The following is an 18170-nucleotide window of genomic DNA, read 5'->3' as shown; positions in this document are numbered from 1 at the left end:
GGTGTTGACTTTTGTGAAGAGTGTGCAGAAGAGCGAAAAGGAGATCCAATATATGATGAATATGGTCTCGGTAACATTCATGAAGCCTTTGAAAAAGAGGAGCATGATGAACCAATATATGACAAAAAATATATTCCTGCTGAATATGGTGAATCTTTGGAGGTTGAAAGAAGCTTGCAAACAACAATAACGAAAGACATGGTTTGTAATGTCATCATCGATAACAAAATCTGTGAGAATGTTGAATCTAATTATATGGTGGAAAAATTGAAGATGCCGACAAAGGAGCACCCACATCCATACAAGTTGCAATAGCTCAACAAGGATGATGAGGTAAAATTATCTCAACACTCAACTGTTTCATTTTCCATTGACAACAATTATACGAAAATGTATGGTGTGATGTTATTCCAATGGATACTTGCCACATTCATCTTGGGAGGCCTTGGTAATATGATCATCATGCATTATTCGATGGTTATGCCAAGACCTGCACTTTCGTGACGGATGCGATTAAAATCAAGTTTGCACCTCTGCCACTCAATGAAGGAAAAGAGGAATTCAAACCACTTGGATTTTTAGCCGACATGCAACCATTCAAGGATAAAATAAAGTTATGTCTGCTTCGTCCAGTTCCTAAGCCACCTTGGGAAGACGTTAATATTGATTTTTCCCTTGGATTACTTTGAACTCAACAACTAAAGGATTCTAAAATGGTAGTCGGGGACAAGTTTTCAAGAATGGCTCATTTCATCCTATGTTAGGAGGTTAGAAATGTTGTCTTGAGGAAGAAGAAGAAGAGCTTGACTCGAGGACGAGTCTCTTCCAACCCGGGGAGAATGATAGAGAATGGTGAAGAATAATATGGAAGACTCTTGAATACTATGGAATAATGTGGAAGTCTCTAGAAGACTAAAGAATAATATAGAAGTCTCTAAAATACTAGGGAATAATAAGAAAGCTACTAGACACTACTAAATAAGCACTAGGGAAGTCTTAAATTTTCTAGATCCTTCTAGGCTTATGTACAAGAGTATCCATATCTCTAGACTTTTCTTTGTTTCTAGATATTTCTAGTTGGTAATGGAGAGCCTTCCTAGAGTAGTATAAATAAGGCTCACCACCTAGTGTTTTGGATCATCAAGCATTGAATCATTCAAATAATATAACTTTTCTTTGAGAATATTAGAGTGTTTCTCTATTTTCTCTACCTTTCCTTTTGTCCCTGAGCCAATAACGATGTTTAACAATTAGATGAGTGATTTGAGTGCATTTCTGCTTTTATATATATTGATCATTATGTGTTGATTGTACATATTGATGAAGTGAAATGCAGGTTATGCAAGATCATTGGCAAATGTACCTTCTCCAAGTGTGATTTGCTGAAGACCCACAAATTAGAAGTTAAAATTTGAGTTATTATGCCCTGTTGTAGAAGTGATTGTAAGTTGTAACTTGATAGTATGTCACTTGTCTGATTTATATATATATATATATATATATATATATATATATATATATATAGATTTTGATTCCGTGAAGTTGCGGGCGTAGGCAATATGTATGTTGATAATTATCAAATGATCCGTCATCAACTCCTAAAATAACTTAACGGTGAAGATAGTGATTGTTATTGACGATTGATTGGGTTGGATAAACAATTCTAAGAGGTCTTACATGCCTTGACCGGTGATGGGTATTGGTACCACTCCATTGGATAAATGGATGATCATGTCGGGTATGAGTTTTATCATTGCACAAAGATACAAGCATGTGGTGGTTCTACTTGAAGGTAAGAAAAACACAAGAAAGTGGGGGTTGAATTGTGTTGGATTTTTATGAAAATATTTTTAAGAGTTTAAACAAAACAATGCATAAAGATAATCAGAGAGAGATCGGAGTAAGAGAAAGAGAGACAACACAAGCAGATTTATCGTGGTTCACACCACAATTATAGGTTACTTCTAGATCCCTTGCACTTTAAAGGTACTTTTTACTATAATCACACAAGATTACAATTGGTCCAACACACAAGTCTGAGATTTCCTTGCGTTGTACAAAAGGACTTATACAATTAGAGTTTACAAATGGATTAGTATATGTTTACACTTTCAGAACTCTAATAATGTGAAACTAACTTTAAGAACAAGAAATTCTAGGATACTAAGTTTGTAAGAAATTTTTTAAGTGTTTCGGTGCTTTTGAATTTGACAAATTTTTCGCAATTGTAATAATTCGTAATCTCTTAATTTCTTCAAACTCATCAGGTCCTTATATAGGAGCAAAATAATAAAGTCTTTGATTGAAGATTTCCAACTAACCAAATTCATCATTGAGAAAATTGACCAAATTTTGGAAACTTTGCCTTATTGGATAATATTGTTGAATATTACTTTGAGAAATCCATTGTTTCTTATAGAATGAGGTGTTACATTATCTTTTCCTTTGAATTTCTTTGTTTTTTTCTGCACGTGGTCAAAAGAAGACAAATTGTACTATCAGAGCTTGAAAGGGACCTTCCATGAGAGGAAGACAAAACTGATCAAAGTCACTCAGACTGCTGACATCATCAAAACTTGTTTCCTTCAAAGATTGAATCCATCAGAGCTTGTTCTGATTAGAGTCTTCAAGACATTTTCTGATCATGACTTTGACTTTTCGTTTATCATTTTCTAAGTCTTAAGTAGTTTCCAACGCTTTTCTTTAGTACCATAAAGTTTTCCTTGTGCTCATAACATGATGTATCAAAGCTAAAAACTTGACCTTGAAGTTAAACTTTAATTATTTGGTCATTCGCACTTGAACACACATTATAATACCAAATTGTTCTTTCATACAATGTTATCATCAAAACCTTAGAGACATTGTTGTAAAACCCACTTTGGTTCAAGACTACTGTTCATCGAGAACGGGTAATCAGAAACATTTTCCCTCTAGAGACCGAATGTGTCTAGAACATGTGAATGACAACCATTTTATTATGGTTTATTTGAAGGATGGTTGTCCAATTCCTCCTATTTCCATGCTATGGAGACAACTTTGTCGAGAAGATGCAAAAAAATGGGATGAAAGATTTATGTCCGTAGGATGATTTCTTATAATGAACTAAGTCAGACGGCATGTTATGAGATGATAATTTTTACACCTTGACCCTGAAGAGAAGGTTGATTCTCATAACAAGGTCATAGATGAAGTCAAGGTTGAAAAGTATGAAAGCCTTGGACTTGATGATTGTAGTATACATGTTGGGGCGGATTAGTTACAATGTATATCATTAACAACTGCATAATGATTTTTTGAGATAATTATAAACTCTTCACTTTTATATTTTTTTATATAATGAAAATTTGTTGAAGCAACAAAGATATAAAATCATTTCAAGCATGTTGTTTAAATCTAGTCACATTTCAGATTCTAAATGTAATCCTATAAATCCACAAAATCATTAGTATTTCATAATACGAACAAAGGTTTTTGAAAAAAAAATAAGGCGCACGAGAAACTCATAAGTAGAGAAAAGTATTGAATTTGCATGATATAAATTCCCACGCAAACCGTAAAAAAGCCTACACAAATAGCATTTTGCGGTGGAAAAAGGCCGTAGCAAAAAACCCACTCGCAAATTGTTGCGGCGGAAACTGGCCACAACAAAAGCCAATATGCATTTGCATGGGAAATCAGCCAACGCAAAATCCAAGATGCAGGCTTACAAAAAGTGGCATTTGCGTGTCCGCCACAAAAGTCAATCTGACAAAGAAAGTCTATTTGCGTGGAACTCTCAGTCCGCAGCAAAGTACAAGGATTTTGTGTGGGATTATGGCCCACGCTAATGCCACAATTTAAAAAAATATATTTGGATCTTTTTGCATGGGAAATATTCTGTCGCAAAAATAAATATATGTATATATATATATATATATATATATATATCATTTTAATATAAAACATAATTTTAAAAAGTAAATATTAAATATAAAAATATAACTTACCAAAATAAAAAAGGTAAATATAAAATAAATAGTTAAACATAAAAATATAACTTACCAAACTAAAAAAGTTGCGGGAAAAGGTAGAGAAATAGACAAAAAAAAGTTAAAGAATAGAAGTTGTACAGAGATGATAGAGAAGTTGTAGAGAGTAGTAGTGTAAGAGTGAATGAAAGAGAAAAATATAGGAATTTTTTTTTTAAGGTGCATTTGTATGGGTCTGTTTTCGCCGCAAAGGCCACGTTTTGATAGGTGAGTTTTGCGGAGGCTTTTATCCGACACAAATACCAACATTAAAAATAGTATAGCCAGTAGTGATTAGCAACGACTATTATCTGACGCAAAATTCATTCTTAGACACTTGCCCCAGCATTTGTGTGCGCCGTTTTTTACAACGGCCCCAACATTTGCGTGAGCTTTCTTCTGCCCCAAATTTCAAAATTCAAAAGCCATAAACTTGCCGCAAATGTTTTTAATATTTATTTTTATCAGAAATACATTTGTGTGGGGTTGTTTCCGCCGTAAATGCATATATACCTGCATCAAATTTCCGTGGGCTTAAAATCCGCAGCAAATAGCGGCTGCTAAACCTTAAATTCATGTAGTGTGAGTAATAATGGGTTATGCATTCTGATGGGCTGACCCAACTTATATTTGAATATTAACATTTTTCAATAAATATTTTGAAAAAAAAAACAGTTTTCAATAAATATAGATGCAATGGTCAACAAAGATACTCTTATTTCACATACATAAAAAATGATAAATGACAAGCTTAATTATATATTTGGTCCCTTAATTAATTTACAGGTTTCATTTTGGTCTCATAACTAATAAAAATTTTGTTTTAGTCCCTTGAATCTATGGTGGATCAACATTTAAGGGACCATAACGAAATTTTTAGGGTCCTGCTAACCCATGCCCTAGGGGCACTGGTTAAGCATACTATAAAAGGGATTTATTACCATAAAAGGAAACTACTTTTGACTTTATTATAAATTAATTACACAATTTCAATGTATTAACTACTATATAATTTCCTTTTTTATATCCTTAGCTAGTGTCCCGGGGACACCGCTTAGCATTTTCCATTATGTTATTACAATACTATATTCAAATGTGCCTTTCATTGTAAAATTTTGATTGACATTGAATGGAAATTAATGTAAATACATACCATCTAAATTAACATTCATCAACCAATTTGCTTTGATTCTAGTGGCAAGGAGCTCCTTCCAAGGACGTACCCGAGAAATATCGGGTTCGATTTCGAGGGGGAACAACGTTTGGCCAGTGCGCATGCCTCTACGTATGAGCCGAATTAATCGCCCACCTTTGATGGGTTGGAAACCGGTGTGAAAGAAAGAAAAAAAAAATTAACATTCATCAACTAAATTGCATTTGTTCCCTAAAAAAAACTAAATTGCTTGTCTTTGCAAAAAATATTTACACCGTCCCTAAATTGATATAGTTATACACAACGACCGAAATTTATAATAGTTTGAGGAAAACTTAGAAACTCAAGCGCATATATATATATTTTGATTCTTAAAGAGTGCTACTAGGACATTCATTAACATTTTCTATAATAGATTAGTCTATAGCATAGTTTTGCATCATCATAGTCAACATATTTATAATACGTGAGTATCTTACGATTTTGATGTGCAAGCTTTTCTAAAGTTAGATCTGCGATATTTTTAAAGGAAATTGTCCCACATTTTAAAAACTAAAGGATAAAAATCTTAAATATTTCTATAACAGGGATAGAAATTATGAATGAGTTAAAATAAGTGACTACTAAATCTGTATTTAAATCTAGTACTCAATATTAAAATTATTATGGTTGGTTTCTCATCAATTAAAGCCTGTGAACTGAAGAGTTACTTCAAGCGATTGTACTCTGAAGATATTTACTACTAGTACTACTGTACTACTTACTACCTATTGACCCTTTATGGCTTTGTCCTTGTTCTGCATTTACGTTGAAGAGCCACGGTTTAATATTTTTCTGAAACCATAACTATACTTCTTACTATGTGAAAGTGGAGAACAGTATGTGTTTAATACATTCAAGAGAGCATTTATATATTGGTTGAGATAGAGGCGTTACTTTTTACCAAGGTTTTTGCACTTTCATTTTTTAGCTAACTGCATGCATGTGCCTCAATAAAACTACTCCAGTAGAGTAGAAAGATGCAATGAATGAATTGATCATTTACTGCACTAGTTGCATCAACAATACAGCAAACATGTTGCAGAAATTATTGACATTATACTGTAGCTACAATGTCATTAGTTTCAATAAGTTTCTTACGAATTACTACTACCATTGTAGCTGCAAAAATATTATTTTCTTCATTCAATTCTTTTGAAATTATGGGTCGGTTGGTTTTGTGACTTTGTTGCCCTCTTCTAAAAAATTTAGTTGAGTTGAATTACAATTACTTTAGGACCAATCTAAATCAAGGAAAATACTAATTTATTAAAGATGAAAATTATGTATTAGAAATCGTGCCAAATTATTTCACAAACATTTAAGAAGTTAATTTTTTCAATAAATATTTACTCCCTCGGTATTTTATTATAAATCATTTTTTTAAGAAAATGTGTTTTATTATAAGTCATTTTACAATATCAATATATTGATATGATTGTCCACGTGAACTTAGCTCAGTTGGTAAGGACAATGCATAATATATGCAAGGTTTAGGGTTCGAATCTCGACCACCACAGAAAAATAATATTAATATGATCATATTTTTTCTATCATATTATTTACCATTTAACGGGTGTCTCCGGAGCACTATTTAAGGACGCAAAGTAGTAAATGTTTATGAAAATGCATATAATCAATGTATTGGAAATTAAAATATTTAACTTTTTAAAGAATAACTGTTTAATTTAAAATGCTTAAAAATGCATTAGAATCACTCGTTAACAAGACCTTATTTTTAAAAACAATCAAATCAATGTTCATCTTCGATAAGGTGAAATGGAGAAAGTCTTTCATAAACACATACCTAAATCAATATTATTTGGGCACACTCACATGAAATCAACAAAAACAAAAATAATCGGTCACATCAATTGACATCATTTAATTCTACTCTCTTTCAATTTTGTTGATTTAGGTATGCCATGAAAGACTCTCACGGTGAAATGTCAATATCTATCAAGAGAATATGATGGAGATATTAATATACATCCCTTTCACAAGTCTGCGCATTAAACAGTGTGTATATGCCAACCAAAAATGTTGTTTTTTTCTACGAAGACCATAAGGATAAGGTCAACTGGCCAAGCCCAAGTGTCATGTTCCCATGTTGGTTTCCTACTTATTAATTTTCCACAATACTAACAACAACAAAAACATGATATATACAAGTCATCGATTAAATATTGAGTTCCTAACAGAAATATAAATCGATTAGTATTGATTATATTCTTTTGACTGGAAATATTGATCTTATATTTTTATAAATAAAAAACTAGGGAAATGGGATTATGTTTCTGTTTAAGGTAGATAACACCATAGCGTTCAAGGAACATAAATTTAAATTTACCTTTGAGATTATGGATGAGATTTGACCAAGTGACGTTTACTTGCTTTAATACCCCCGCAAGCAACCAGACACAACAATCTATTTATGTATTTTTTTACATTAAATATAATTTTGTGACAACTTTTACACAATTTCCTCTCTCATGTTCTTATTTTTTGTTCTTATTCTCTTTTTTTATTTGTCTCTCTTTATAGTTTTTTATCAATAAAAAGAGAGAAGAAGAATGTTGTTTCAAAAGTATTCACAAATCGGTTTGTACAAATATTATTACTCTCTAAATTTTACTAACATAAATGATCAATTTAAAAATAAAAACTAAAAAGATTAATCTAGTACAAATGTTAAACTTAAATGATTCCTTGATGCACTTGATCAAAATATTACTAAAAAGATTAATTTGTGAGTGATATAGGCCATACTGAAAAGTAGAGTTGTCAAATGGACTCATATGAGTGAGCCAACATGTTTGCTGAAAAGTATGTTTGCTAAATTAGTTGTCGAAATTGAGTCTGATTTAAGTATTAATGGGTTATGAAGTCCGATGAGCTAACCCAACAACCATTTGAATATTAACATTTTTTTTTCAATAAATATAGATGGAATGTACAACAAACTACTCTTTTTTTACACACACATCAAAAGTGATAAATGACACGAATTATTTCTCTGCAAGGTTATATTAAAATGTGTCTTTCACGTTAAATTTTGATTGACAAGGAATGAATCAACATTATGTTCATAAGAAAATCAATGCAAATACATACCACCTAAATTAACATTCATCAAATAAATCAAATGCATTTCCATAAAATAATAATACCTTTCCTAAATTGATTTCGTTATAATATAATGGTGGAATTCACTTTGAGGTGGAACCCACTATCTACTTTTTATGCCGATCTTTCGTCAAAGAAACCTTCCTTTAAATATAAATGTGAATAAGACCCAACTTATAATTTTGATTAAATCCATAGTAGTTATTTTTTTTGGTTATCAAATTTGGATTTTAAACAAATTAGTTTGTGATGCAGTAAATATTCTTGACCATGGGATCAAAAATAAATGTTTGAGATTGAACAACATGGTAAACGGTCATCCATCACCGCATAATTGAAGCTGTTGAATCGTAGATCTACCGTCGAGATTGCCTACTACTTAAAGCAACTATAATATGGATCCAGGTAAAAAAATATCTGTTGGAACATGTCCAAAAACAACAAAATCTATAATAGATTATTAGTCTATAGCATCGATAGTTTTGCATGATCATAGTCAATAGTCAACACACACTTATATAATATCCGTCAGTATCTTACGATTTTGATGTGCATGCTTTTCTAAAGTTAGATCTGCGCATTGTAAGTACTTAACTTTCTCTAACTTTTTTCCTTTTGTCATTTCCTCTGTAATAATTATCAGTTGCTTCCTTTGTATTTGCACAAACCAAACTTTGCGCTATGTACACACTCGAAGTGTCATCCATAAATTTTCCAGTAGATAAAAATTACGAGTCCACCAATTGAAAGGGTAAAAGGGACCAACATATATTAACTTGTTGTTCCATTTTTGGTCTTTCATTTCATCATCCAGAATCAGAAAAAAAATGGCAAGCATTTCAGCAAATGCAATAGTTCTTGAACCACTAACAAAAGACAACTACGATAACTGGAGCTGTTTGGTGAGAAACTATCTTGAGGGGCATGATCTGTGGGGAGTTGTGACTTCTGTTTCTAAAATGGGTGTGGGATCTAAAGAAGAGGTGGAAGCATGGAACAAGGTCAATGCTAAGGTTTTGCATATTATTCAACTAGCATGCGGATCAGAGAATCTTACGCATATTAGAGATTTTGATAGTGCTAAGGAAGCTTGGAATTATTTTAGTGCATTATACGGTTCGGAATTGAAAGCCGAGTCGGACATTGAGCAAGGTACGCGAAACTCAAAATCAGTCAATTTAATCTCTAGCATCTCAATTCTCAAGAACACGAGCTTATGAGTTGAGATACTCCTTCTGATCTTATTTATAAGAAGCTTTTAGGTCAACAAAATTTGGTTAAAAATTTGGACCAAATACGTTAACTTTATTGACTCAACTATCTCTTATAAGTAGCACTTGATTGAGTATTTTATATTACTTATTCATCTTAAATTTAGTGTTCTCTTTTCTATTTTTTTTCTTCAAAATATTTGTTCATCTTATAATATTAATACAACATTTTATATTATTTCTTATTGAACTTCATTCCATGTCTTCTAAAACTTACATCAGGTGCCTTGCTTTTCTTCGAATTACATAATTTTTCAATAAAAGACTCAAAACACCTATGAAATTGTCTGGTTTAGGGAAGAAACAAAATCACATGATTCGATTTGAAAACATTACAAAATATCCATTAAACGTTGAGAAACTTCTCTAAAATACTTCTTTATTGATCCAAATTAATTAAAAATATGCTAAAAATAACGTAAAACAACATGTCATCACAAAACAACAAAAATGTCCTCCATAGTAAAGCCCATCACATAAGTCTTTGCAAAATTCTCCTTAAGGCCTAAAGTCATCTCAAAGGCACCTGAGAATTGACTTAATCGCACACAAATTGGCCACCGATGCTTCCCATATAAAAAGAGTATCATTTTCATACTAAAGATGGAACACCGACAACCCATTGTGTACCACTTTAAAACAACATCACATACCTAAAGATGCTTCAGCTCTCAACAATCATACGAAAAAGGAAAGGAGCAAGCAGGTAACACTGCTTGAGGTCTCTTTGAATATTGAGCTCTTACACTGAGCATCCATTAGTAACCATTGATAGATTACCCATTGATTACATGTGTTTTTGACACTTCTCTTCTCTCAATACATGTGTCCCTTTATGTCTAACACTATTAAGTTTGGTGTGTAGATATAAAACTTATGGGTGGCTCTGAATGAATAGACTCTAATATACCAACTTAAAATTGTATATTATAACTAATGAGTAACTCATCTCTACAAAATCGACTTGTAGATGAATAATCTAACTCTTTATAAACTATTTTTTGAATACAATTAATCATGAATTGGCACTCCATTGACCATTATTTTAAGGTGGTCATGTGTGTTTGTTTATGTATCCATTAACCAACCAGAATGCGTTTAAATACATATAAATTTAATATAATCAAATATACGTGATATTCTTTAACCATAATTTGAATTTAAATATATACTTGAAAATCGAGGTTAATAACATTTAACATTAGAGTTAACTTTGTTGATTAAATTATCAATGACATTTGACACAGTGTATATTCATTTTTGGTGTTAACGCTCAGTTTCTTAAGGAAAAGTGGCATACATGTTATATTTCTTAACCATCTAACAAACATTATTAACAACTATTTTAATTGTATTAAATTTATTTTCTCATTAAATAGGACTATCTTCTTATATAAATGTTTGTAGCCACATTGTACCCATCTTTTATAGAGTTATGGAGAAACTACACTATCACGTGTTAGAAAGTACGTTGGATGAAAATTCCAAAGTGTACTACAATCAAGCAATTAAGTTGTTTAGCACATGTAGACGTTCTCTTTTAGAAAAAAAAAACACACGTTAGTAGGGAAAGGAAAATGAAAGAATATGTATAACTATTGTTTAATTTTATGAATTTAAATAGAGTTGTATTTTTGGCAAATACTTGACATCAAAACTCGACAACTTCGTCAGACAGTTAACACAGTGTAAATATAGTTAATTGCATTCAATCAGATGGTTAAATAAGAAAATAAGGTGCGGCAACTCATTTGCATATTCGAAGAAAGAATTTCTGAGCGGTCTTGTAGACATCAAATGAGTGTTCTTTCTAGTAAGTTAGTTATGTAGACATAAATTTTTTTTGGCTTTGTCGATATGCAGTATTTCCCTTGTCGATATTGTCATTATTTTTTAACAAGTACTTTCAAGTTCTTCTGAATCTGTAAATTTCCTTTCTATAACCAATTAGTACTTTGTTGAGCCCTAAATTAAATGAGGATATCACATTCCACAAAAATAATTTGTAGAGTGAGAGATGTTTCTTTTTTTAAAAATATTTTCAAGCAATTTTATTTTATGTGGAACTTAGGTTTTTTTTTACCAATAATAATGCTAGCAATAGCCACACACTCTCTTTAACACACTCATTTTCAATATATATACATGATTGTAGCTTAAAATACATGTTAATTTGCAGGTGTGGTAGATGATAGTCTCCTTCACCATAGACCACTCCATAGGTTTATTGAAAGCGGTAATTGGAATGATGCAAAATTATTCATGAAAAGGGATGAAGCATCTATGTTTTCCACGTCTTCATCGGGAAGGAGTATTCTTCATGTTGCAGCGATTGCTGGTCACGAAGAAATTGTGAAGAAATTGGTGAAAGAAGGGAAAGATAAGTTAGTGAAAATGAAAGACAATCGTGGATACACAGCCCTAGCTCTTGTTGCTGAGTTGACTGGAAACACCAAAGTGGCAAAGTGTATGGTAGAAAAGAAGGGAGGGCAAGTTGTTGACCAGGACCTATTATCTATGAAAACCAACAATGGTGAAATTCCAGTTCTTCTTGCTGCAGCTAAGGGACACAAAGAAATGACTAGTTATCTTGTTCCTAAAACTCGGGTGGAAGAAATGACAGATAAAGATTTTCACAATGCTGTTTTGCTTCTAACGCGATGTATCAATGCAGAAATATTTGGTAAATGGTGACATATCTTGGATTAAATTAAAGTTATCTTAATGTTAATGGATTTTTTTTTTACGAAATGCTAATATGTTGTCATATTAGATGCGGCTTTGAGTTTACTCCAACGATTCCCGCAATTGCCACTTACCCACAAATCAGAATCAGATGGCGTGCAGCCCTTATACGCATTGGCACGCATGCCTTCTGTGTTCCCAAGTGGCAACAAATATGGATTCATAAGAAGATTTATTTACAAAAGTAAGTCTATAATTTGGTTTTTTCTTATTGGTGTATTGACTATTACCATAAATGCAAAATAAAAACTATTGACAACTAAAACCATTTGTTGATTACTTAAAAAAAAAAAATTGTTGATTGACAATGTTATTTATGTATGAAAATTTATACGAAAGTGTTTCCTATGAACCGGTTGGATATATTTAAAGTTCATGGAGAATCATGACTAATCCATTTTGTTTTCAGTTTTGAGATTACGAAAAGTGCAAAACTTATATGGAATTGTAACAAATGTTGTTCTACCGGAAAAACAACTCACAACATCTTCCACAGGTACGGATTGCACAACTTATCTAAGTTGATAACAAATAATTTCTTAAATTTATGTTTTTTTAATAGCAAAGATAAGATAATGTTATAAATAGTTAAAGGATAAGTATAGATCATACAAACACCATCAAGACCTATAGGTCCTGGCAGACCTGATAGCGAGAAGAAAAACCAAAGCAGGTAACAAGAACCCAAACGCACCTCGACTATATATACCAAAAATATGAGAGAGAGAGAGAGAGAGAGAAAGAGAGAGACAGAGAGAGAGAGCACCCAAAGGGGTATGACAACACTCACAATAGGTACCCCACAGACCGCTGCATGTTCCAGCACATGAGAGGTTGCACCTCCCAATCGTAGTAAGAGCAAGAGCTCGCATGACATTTAGTCAAGAATCATTTCTAGGTAAAAAAACTTCTCCCTATCCACCAAAGGTTCAACAGGAGCATCGACTCAAGCAAAGATTGAATCATTGCAAGAGATCCATATATACCACACAACAACATGCCAAACCAAGACGAGCCCCTAGTCTAACCCTCTTCCCCAAACCTAACCCCAAAAAACACGCAAACAACCTAAAATCTCATGGGGAAACAAACGACCAACCGAACCACGCTTAGATAGACCATACGAAGCAAGAATAACACAATCATAAGTAACAAACATATGGTCACCCGACTTGTCCGGATTCCCACAAAAGACACACCTTGAACCACCCTAATGGTTAAACCATCCTACGTCTAATCAAATTATGTCTTGTTGGCAACCTATCCTGGAGATCTTGCCACGAGAAAACAAGGACCTTGTACGGGCTCCACAGTCTCCAAACTCTCGGCAAAGTCAAAACCATTGTCCCTGTCAGAGCTCTCTATACCCATCGAAATAACCATATAGGTTGATGTCATAGAATTTTTTTTCCCAATATCATTTATCAATACAAATCATCACCCCTATTAGAACAAGGAGGCCTCGCGACAACATATTAAATCGATGTAATCGAATTGTTAAATTTTTTATGTTCAATTGCTAATAATAAAGTCATTTAATTTAATATTTGTTGCGATGATATTAAACTTTAGATAAAATTTTATTAATTTAATTTTGAAAAAGTAAAATATGCATGTTCATTTGATATATGTAATCATAGCAAATTAAGAAAAAAAAATTTGTCCAAAAAAAAGAAGCAACATAATCAATTTTTGTTTTCTCATTTTCTATACATACTTGAATGAAATGTTCAAAATCTTATTCTCTCTTTCTACTTTAGGAAGAATCTTTGGATGGATGTTCAATATTTTGAAAATTTCGCAAGTACATTTCTTAGGTACTGTGTTTGTCTTGGTTCCTTCATAGATGATGAAGTCTTTCTGCCATCATTATTTTTCCTGTCATTAATTATTATTCTTATAAATATTGATCATATATGCCTTTTCAATTTTGATGACATCTTTTTCAGGTCGAATACTTATTCATATTCACATGTTATTTCAGGATTTAGTAATATTAAAGTTGTCTGGTAAGTCAACCAAAATTGAAAACATTTTGTTTTCTTTTCTCTCTTATGTGCTTATTGGAAATTATTCATATAGAAAAATTAGGTAATAATTGAAAAATTATTAAAGTTAGTTAGTTAGTATAAGAATAATAGACTGATGTGTTGTCGTAATAATGGCTATGGTGCGTGATTCAGTCATCGCGCATGTTGTGTTAAGACAACACATCAAGTATTTTTCCCGCTCATGCTAGCAATTGCTTCAGATGCAACAAAAAATAAGTGCTTTTACCATCTAAGTTGTAGAGAAGTTTGAATTCACGGGTTTTAATCCAGCCCCAACCCCAACCTATCAAGTATTTTGCAGTTGTTTATCATTTAATTTGTACAAACCGGAACAAAGTAGTCTATATTTACTTCAGTGTTGTTGTATTAATTAAAAATATTGAGTTGATCACTAATTAATTCCCTCTCTCCAATTCTATGATGACCAGCGATAAAAGAAATATACGATCAGAAAATGATGCATCGTCTAGTGCTTGAAATATTGAATTGCTTGTCCCAAAAAATTCAAGAATTTAAGGAATCTGAACTGAGAGAGGCTTCAGCATACGATGCAATATTGAAAGCAGCTAAGCATGGAAATATTGAGTTCATAGTTGCAATGAAAAAAGCTAACCCTGACCTCTTATGGTCTATTGATAAAAATAAAAGAGGCATATTTTCACATGCAATTTTGAACCGTAGAAAAGAAGTCTTCCAACTCATACATGATGCAAGTGTAAATGGACGAAAGGAAATTGTTAGATGTCGTGTAGATGCATTTGATAATACCCTCTTACATCTTGCTGGAAATTTAGGGCCCTCCTTTGATCTTCACCGTAGATCTGGTCCTGCTCTCCAAATGCAAAGAGAGATTTTATGGTTTCAGGTAAGTAATACATGTCTCATAGTATATATTTTCACATGCACACAAAAATAGGGTAGTTTGAGTCTTATACGTGCTTTAATAGGTGATATAGAAGATCTGCTTGCAGTAGCGTATCTATGACCTTAGTTTAGAGTTTCAAACTTTTGAGTTCTTGAATTTCTTAGCTATATTGGTGCAAAATTAATATCATAAGGTTCAAAATGCAAAATAAATAGGAGTATACATGCTTTCTTATTTTTAGTTCACAGGGGTCATCTGAACCTACTCAAATGGGCAAGATCCTCCCTTGGCTGCTTGTATTGACTTGTTTGAATTTATCTATTTATATAACTGTTTTTGAGACAGTTTGAGAGAGCTTGTAGAAACGGTTTATGACATGTGTCTTAGAAATTTCTTATGAAAACAGTTTATTGTGAAAACCGTATGACTTGCTTTTATCTTGTATTATAGAAATATGATATGTTTAGATTGACTTATTTTAGCTTATTTATTGACATAAGTAGTGAGAGTAATATTTGAGAAAATTAATAGAAACAACCAATGAAATATCACAAGCCGTTTTCACCTTATTTCTTTAAGCTCTCTAGTTTAACCTATAAAAATAGGTTATAACTTCAACGAAAACAATTTAACTTTATTTTATCTTTTGTTATAAAAATGGTTTATACATAAACACTTATCATGATAAGCGTTTATGTTATGAATTGCAAAATAAATTGTTTATATATAGACATGACCATAGTTTATACAAAGTGCCTATATGATACACACTTATGTTATAAACGTTAGTTAAGCTATTTATCCAAAAATATATTCTTAATTATAGCAAAATGGATTTCAGGAGCTGGCTGCATCATAAAACTAACTACATAGGATTTAATTTCCTTCATTTTATGAAATGGATGATTGCAGGAAGTGGAGAAAATCGTGCACCCCAAGTGTAAGGAAGCCAAAAACGTAGAAGATAAGAAGCCCCGTGAGATATTTACAGAAAGTCACAAGGAGCTAGTGAAAGCTGGAGAAAAATGGGCAAAAGATACAGCTGGTTCATTTACACTTGTTGCTACACTCATCACAACCATCATGTTTGCTGCAGCTTTCACTGTCCCTGGTGGAAACAATCAAGACAGTGGAATTCCCCTCTTCTTGAAGGACAAAACATTTAATGTTTTTATAATAGCAGATGCAATATCTCTTTTCACTTCCTCAACTTCAATCCTCCTCTTCATTGGAATTCTAACGGCACGTTATGCAGAAAAGGATTTCCTAAAGTCTTTGCCGCTTAAGTTACTTTTCGCTCTCATTATGCTTTTTTTCTCCGTGGTGTCCATGATGGTTTCCTTTTGTGCTTCACTTGCTATGCTCTTAAAGGGACATGAAGGAGTCATAATAACAGCTATGTCATTCGCAAGTATTCCGGTGATTGTTCTTGTACCTTCACAGTTGCGACTCTTCATTGAGATTTTCAAGTCTACAGTATTGGCCAAATGAAACTTACTGATTATTTATTACTAATTATGACTATGCATTCATGAAGTCATATATGTATTTGATAGCATGCAAGTGCTAATTAAATTCTCTAGGGTATTTTTGTTAGACACCAATTAATATGCTTTAGAATACCATAAGTACTATCAACTAGTTGCATGTGGAATTTGATTCAAATATTGCAGTAAGAGACTGTGGAATCTGATAGAATTTATGCAGAAAAATTTGAACAGTAACATCTGTTTTTGCATTGTTCGATCACAAATATTATAGGTTCCATCGATGGAAAAATAAAGAAAGGTCTTGTAATGAACCATTGACCACTGTTGTTCACAAAAGCTTTTATATATTCCCATATTTTTGGTGCAGCTATCATGCTGGCCTATTAGAAAAAGAAACATATTTATGAAATTTAAATTGATTATATTAGTTTAGGCTGGTTTGAAAAAACTGAACTTTTATAAGTAAAGTTTCAGATTTATTTCTAGTAAAATTTGCAAAATAAACAAGGCGAAGAGAGGATATCTGAAGATGACCAATTAGTATAAAAGCACTTTTTTAAGAGAAATGTTAGTAATTTTTTTTAGAGCGACATATATTGGTACGTTAATTGTTATGTTAGTATGTTAATTGTTGATGCAGCTTGCTTTTTTGAAGGAAGGAATATGACTTGATGAATATGCTAGCTAAGTATATGTTTGAATAAGTATGATGGCTTAGTAGGATCGATGAATCCAACGAGATAATGTGATCACAACATACAGTCAAGGTGCATGGAATATGGAAATATAGTATGTTTGGTATGTACTTATTTGTGCCGTTAAATTTGTACTTGTCTACATTCCCTTTTTTTATCGCATTATATATTCTTATCTCGTTCATCTAATTTTCTTATGTCTTTAGCTATGTTTGCACTAGAATTTTGAGGAGATGGCAAACCATGGATGCACAAATTTTGGTCATGGCAGAGCACGGCCTGGTGCATGTCGTGGATAAAGCCAGAAGAGACATACATATATGCTCAAATCTTGTGTTCAAACTAGATCATAATTGAGATTTAGTAACATTTGACAAATGTAACTAAATCATGAAAAATGTTATTAATTATATCTAGCAACATTAAAATAATTGTGTAAAGGCCATTTTACTAAAGAGTTTCAGTAACAATTTTGATGTGTTACGGCGAATCTAAAACGGCGAACAATAGGTTTTGTATAAAATTGAAATACGAACTTTGAAAAGCAAGTACCAACAACCGCAAGCGCGACGATTCACGATGCTTTTTCGGCAAGCGACAACAAAGATAGCAAAAATCAATGAATCCTTATCAAAATTTTAAGCTAATCAATTGAAACCAAAATAAACTTGAAATCATGAATCCATTGAAACCGAATCGAAGATGAATAATAAAGGTGAATCAAT

General features: G+C 32.3%; 1 protein-coding gene across 3 annotated transcripts; it reads left to right on the top strand.

Moving 5' to 3' along the window:
• Positions 1–8654: 8654 nt before the first annotated feature.
• LOC112422026 (uncharacterized) lies at positions 8655–17061 on the top strand. 3 transcript variants are annotated; one of them, XM_039834138.1, is made up of 9 exons: positions 8655–8733; positions 9143–9480; positions 11779–12282; positions 12373–12528; positions 12754–12840; positions 14105–14161; positions 14294–14353; positions 14824–15260; positions 16173–17061. In XM_039834138.1, exons 2-9 carry the CDS (start codon positions 9156–9158, stop codon positions 16749–16751), a joined length of 2205 nt encoding a protein of 734 aa, XP_039690072.1. In that variant the 5' UTR covers positions 8655–8733; positions 9143–9155; the 3' UTR covers positions 16752–17061. The 3 variants fall into 3 exon arrangements, with proteins under 3 accessions (XP_039690072.1, XP_039690071.1, XP_024640501.2); XM_039834137.1 differs by lacking the exon at positions 8655–8733 and adding an exon at positions 8757–8910; XM_024784733.2 differs by lacking the exons at positions 8655–8733; positions 14105–14161 and having other exon boundaries at positions 8757–9480.
• Positions 17062–18170: the final 1109 nt, after the last annotated feature.

This window comes from Medicago truncatula, chromosome 5 (genome assembly GCF_003473485.1).
Source record: "Medicago truncatula cultivar Jemalong A17 chromosome 5, MtrunA17r5.0-ANR, whole genome shotgun sequence".
Classification (NCBI taxonomy): Eukaryota; Viridiplantae; Streptophyta; class Magnoliopsida; order Fabales; family Fabaceae; genus Medicago; species Medicago truncatula.
The sequence above is the reverse complement of the archived record's forward strand: the minus strand, read 5'-3'. Positions and strand labels throughout refer to the sequence as shown.

Bases quoted from the DNA above. Each gene is read 5' to 3' on its own strand.
- LOC112422026 (XM_039834138.1), top strand. From the start codon at position 9,156: ATGGCAAGCATTTCAGCAAATGCAATAGTTCTTGAACCACTAACAAAA. The intron at 9,481-11,778 runs GTACGCGAAACT...GTTAATTTGCAG, and splicing joins CGAGTCGGACATTGAGCAAG to GTGTGGTAGATGATAGTCTC. The intron at 12,841-14,104 runs GTACGGATTGCA...TTTCTACTTTAG, and splicing joins ACTCACAACATCTTCCACAG to GAAGAATCTTTGGATGGATG.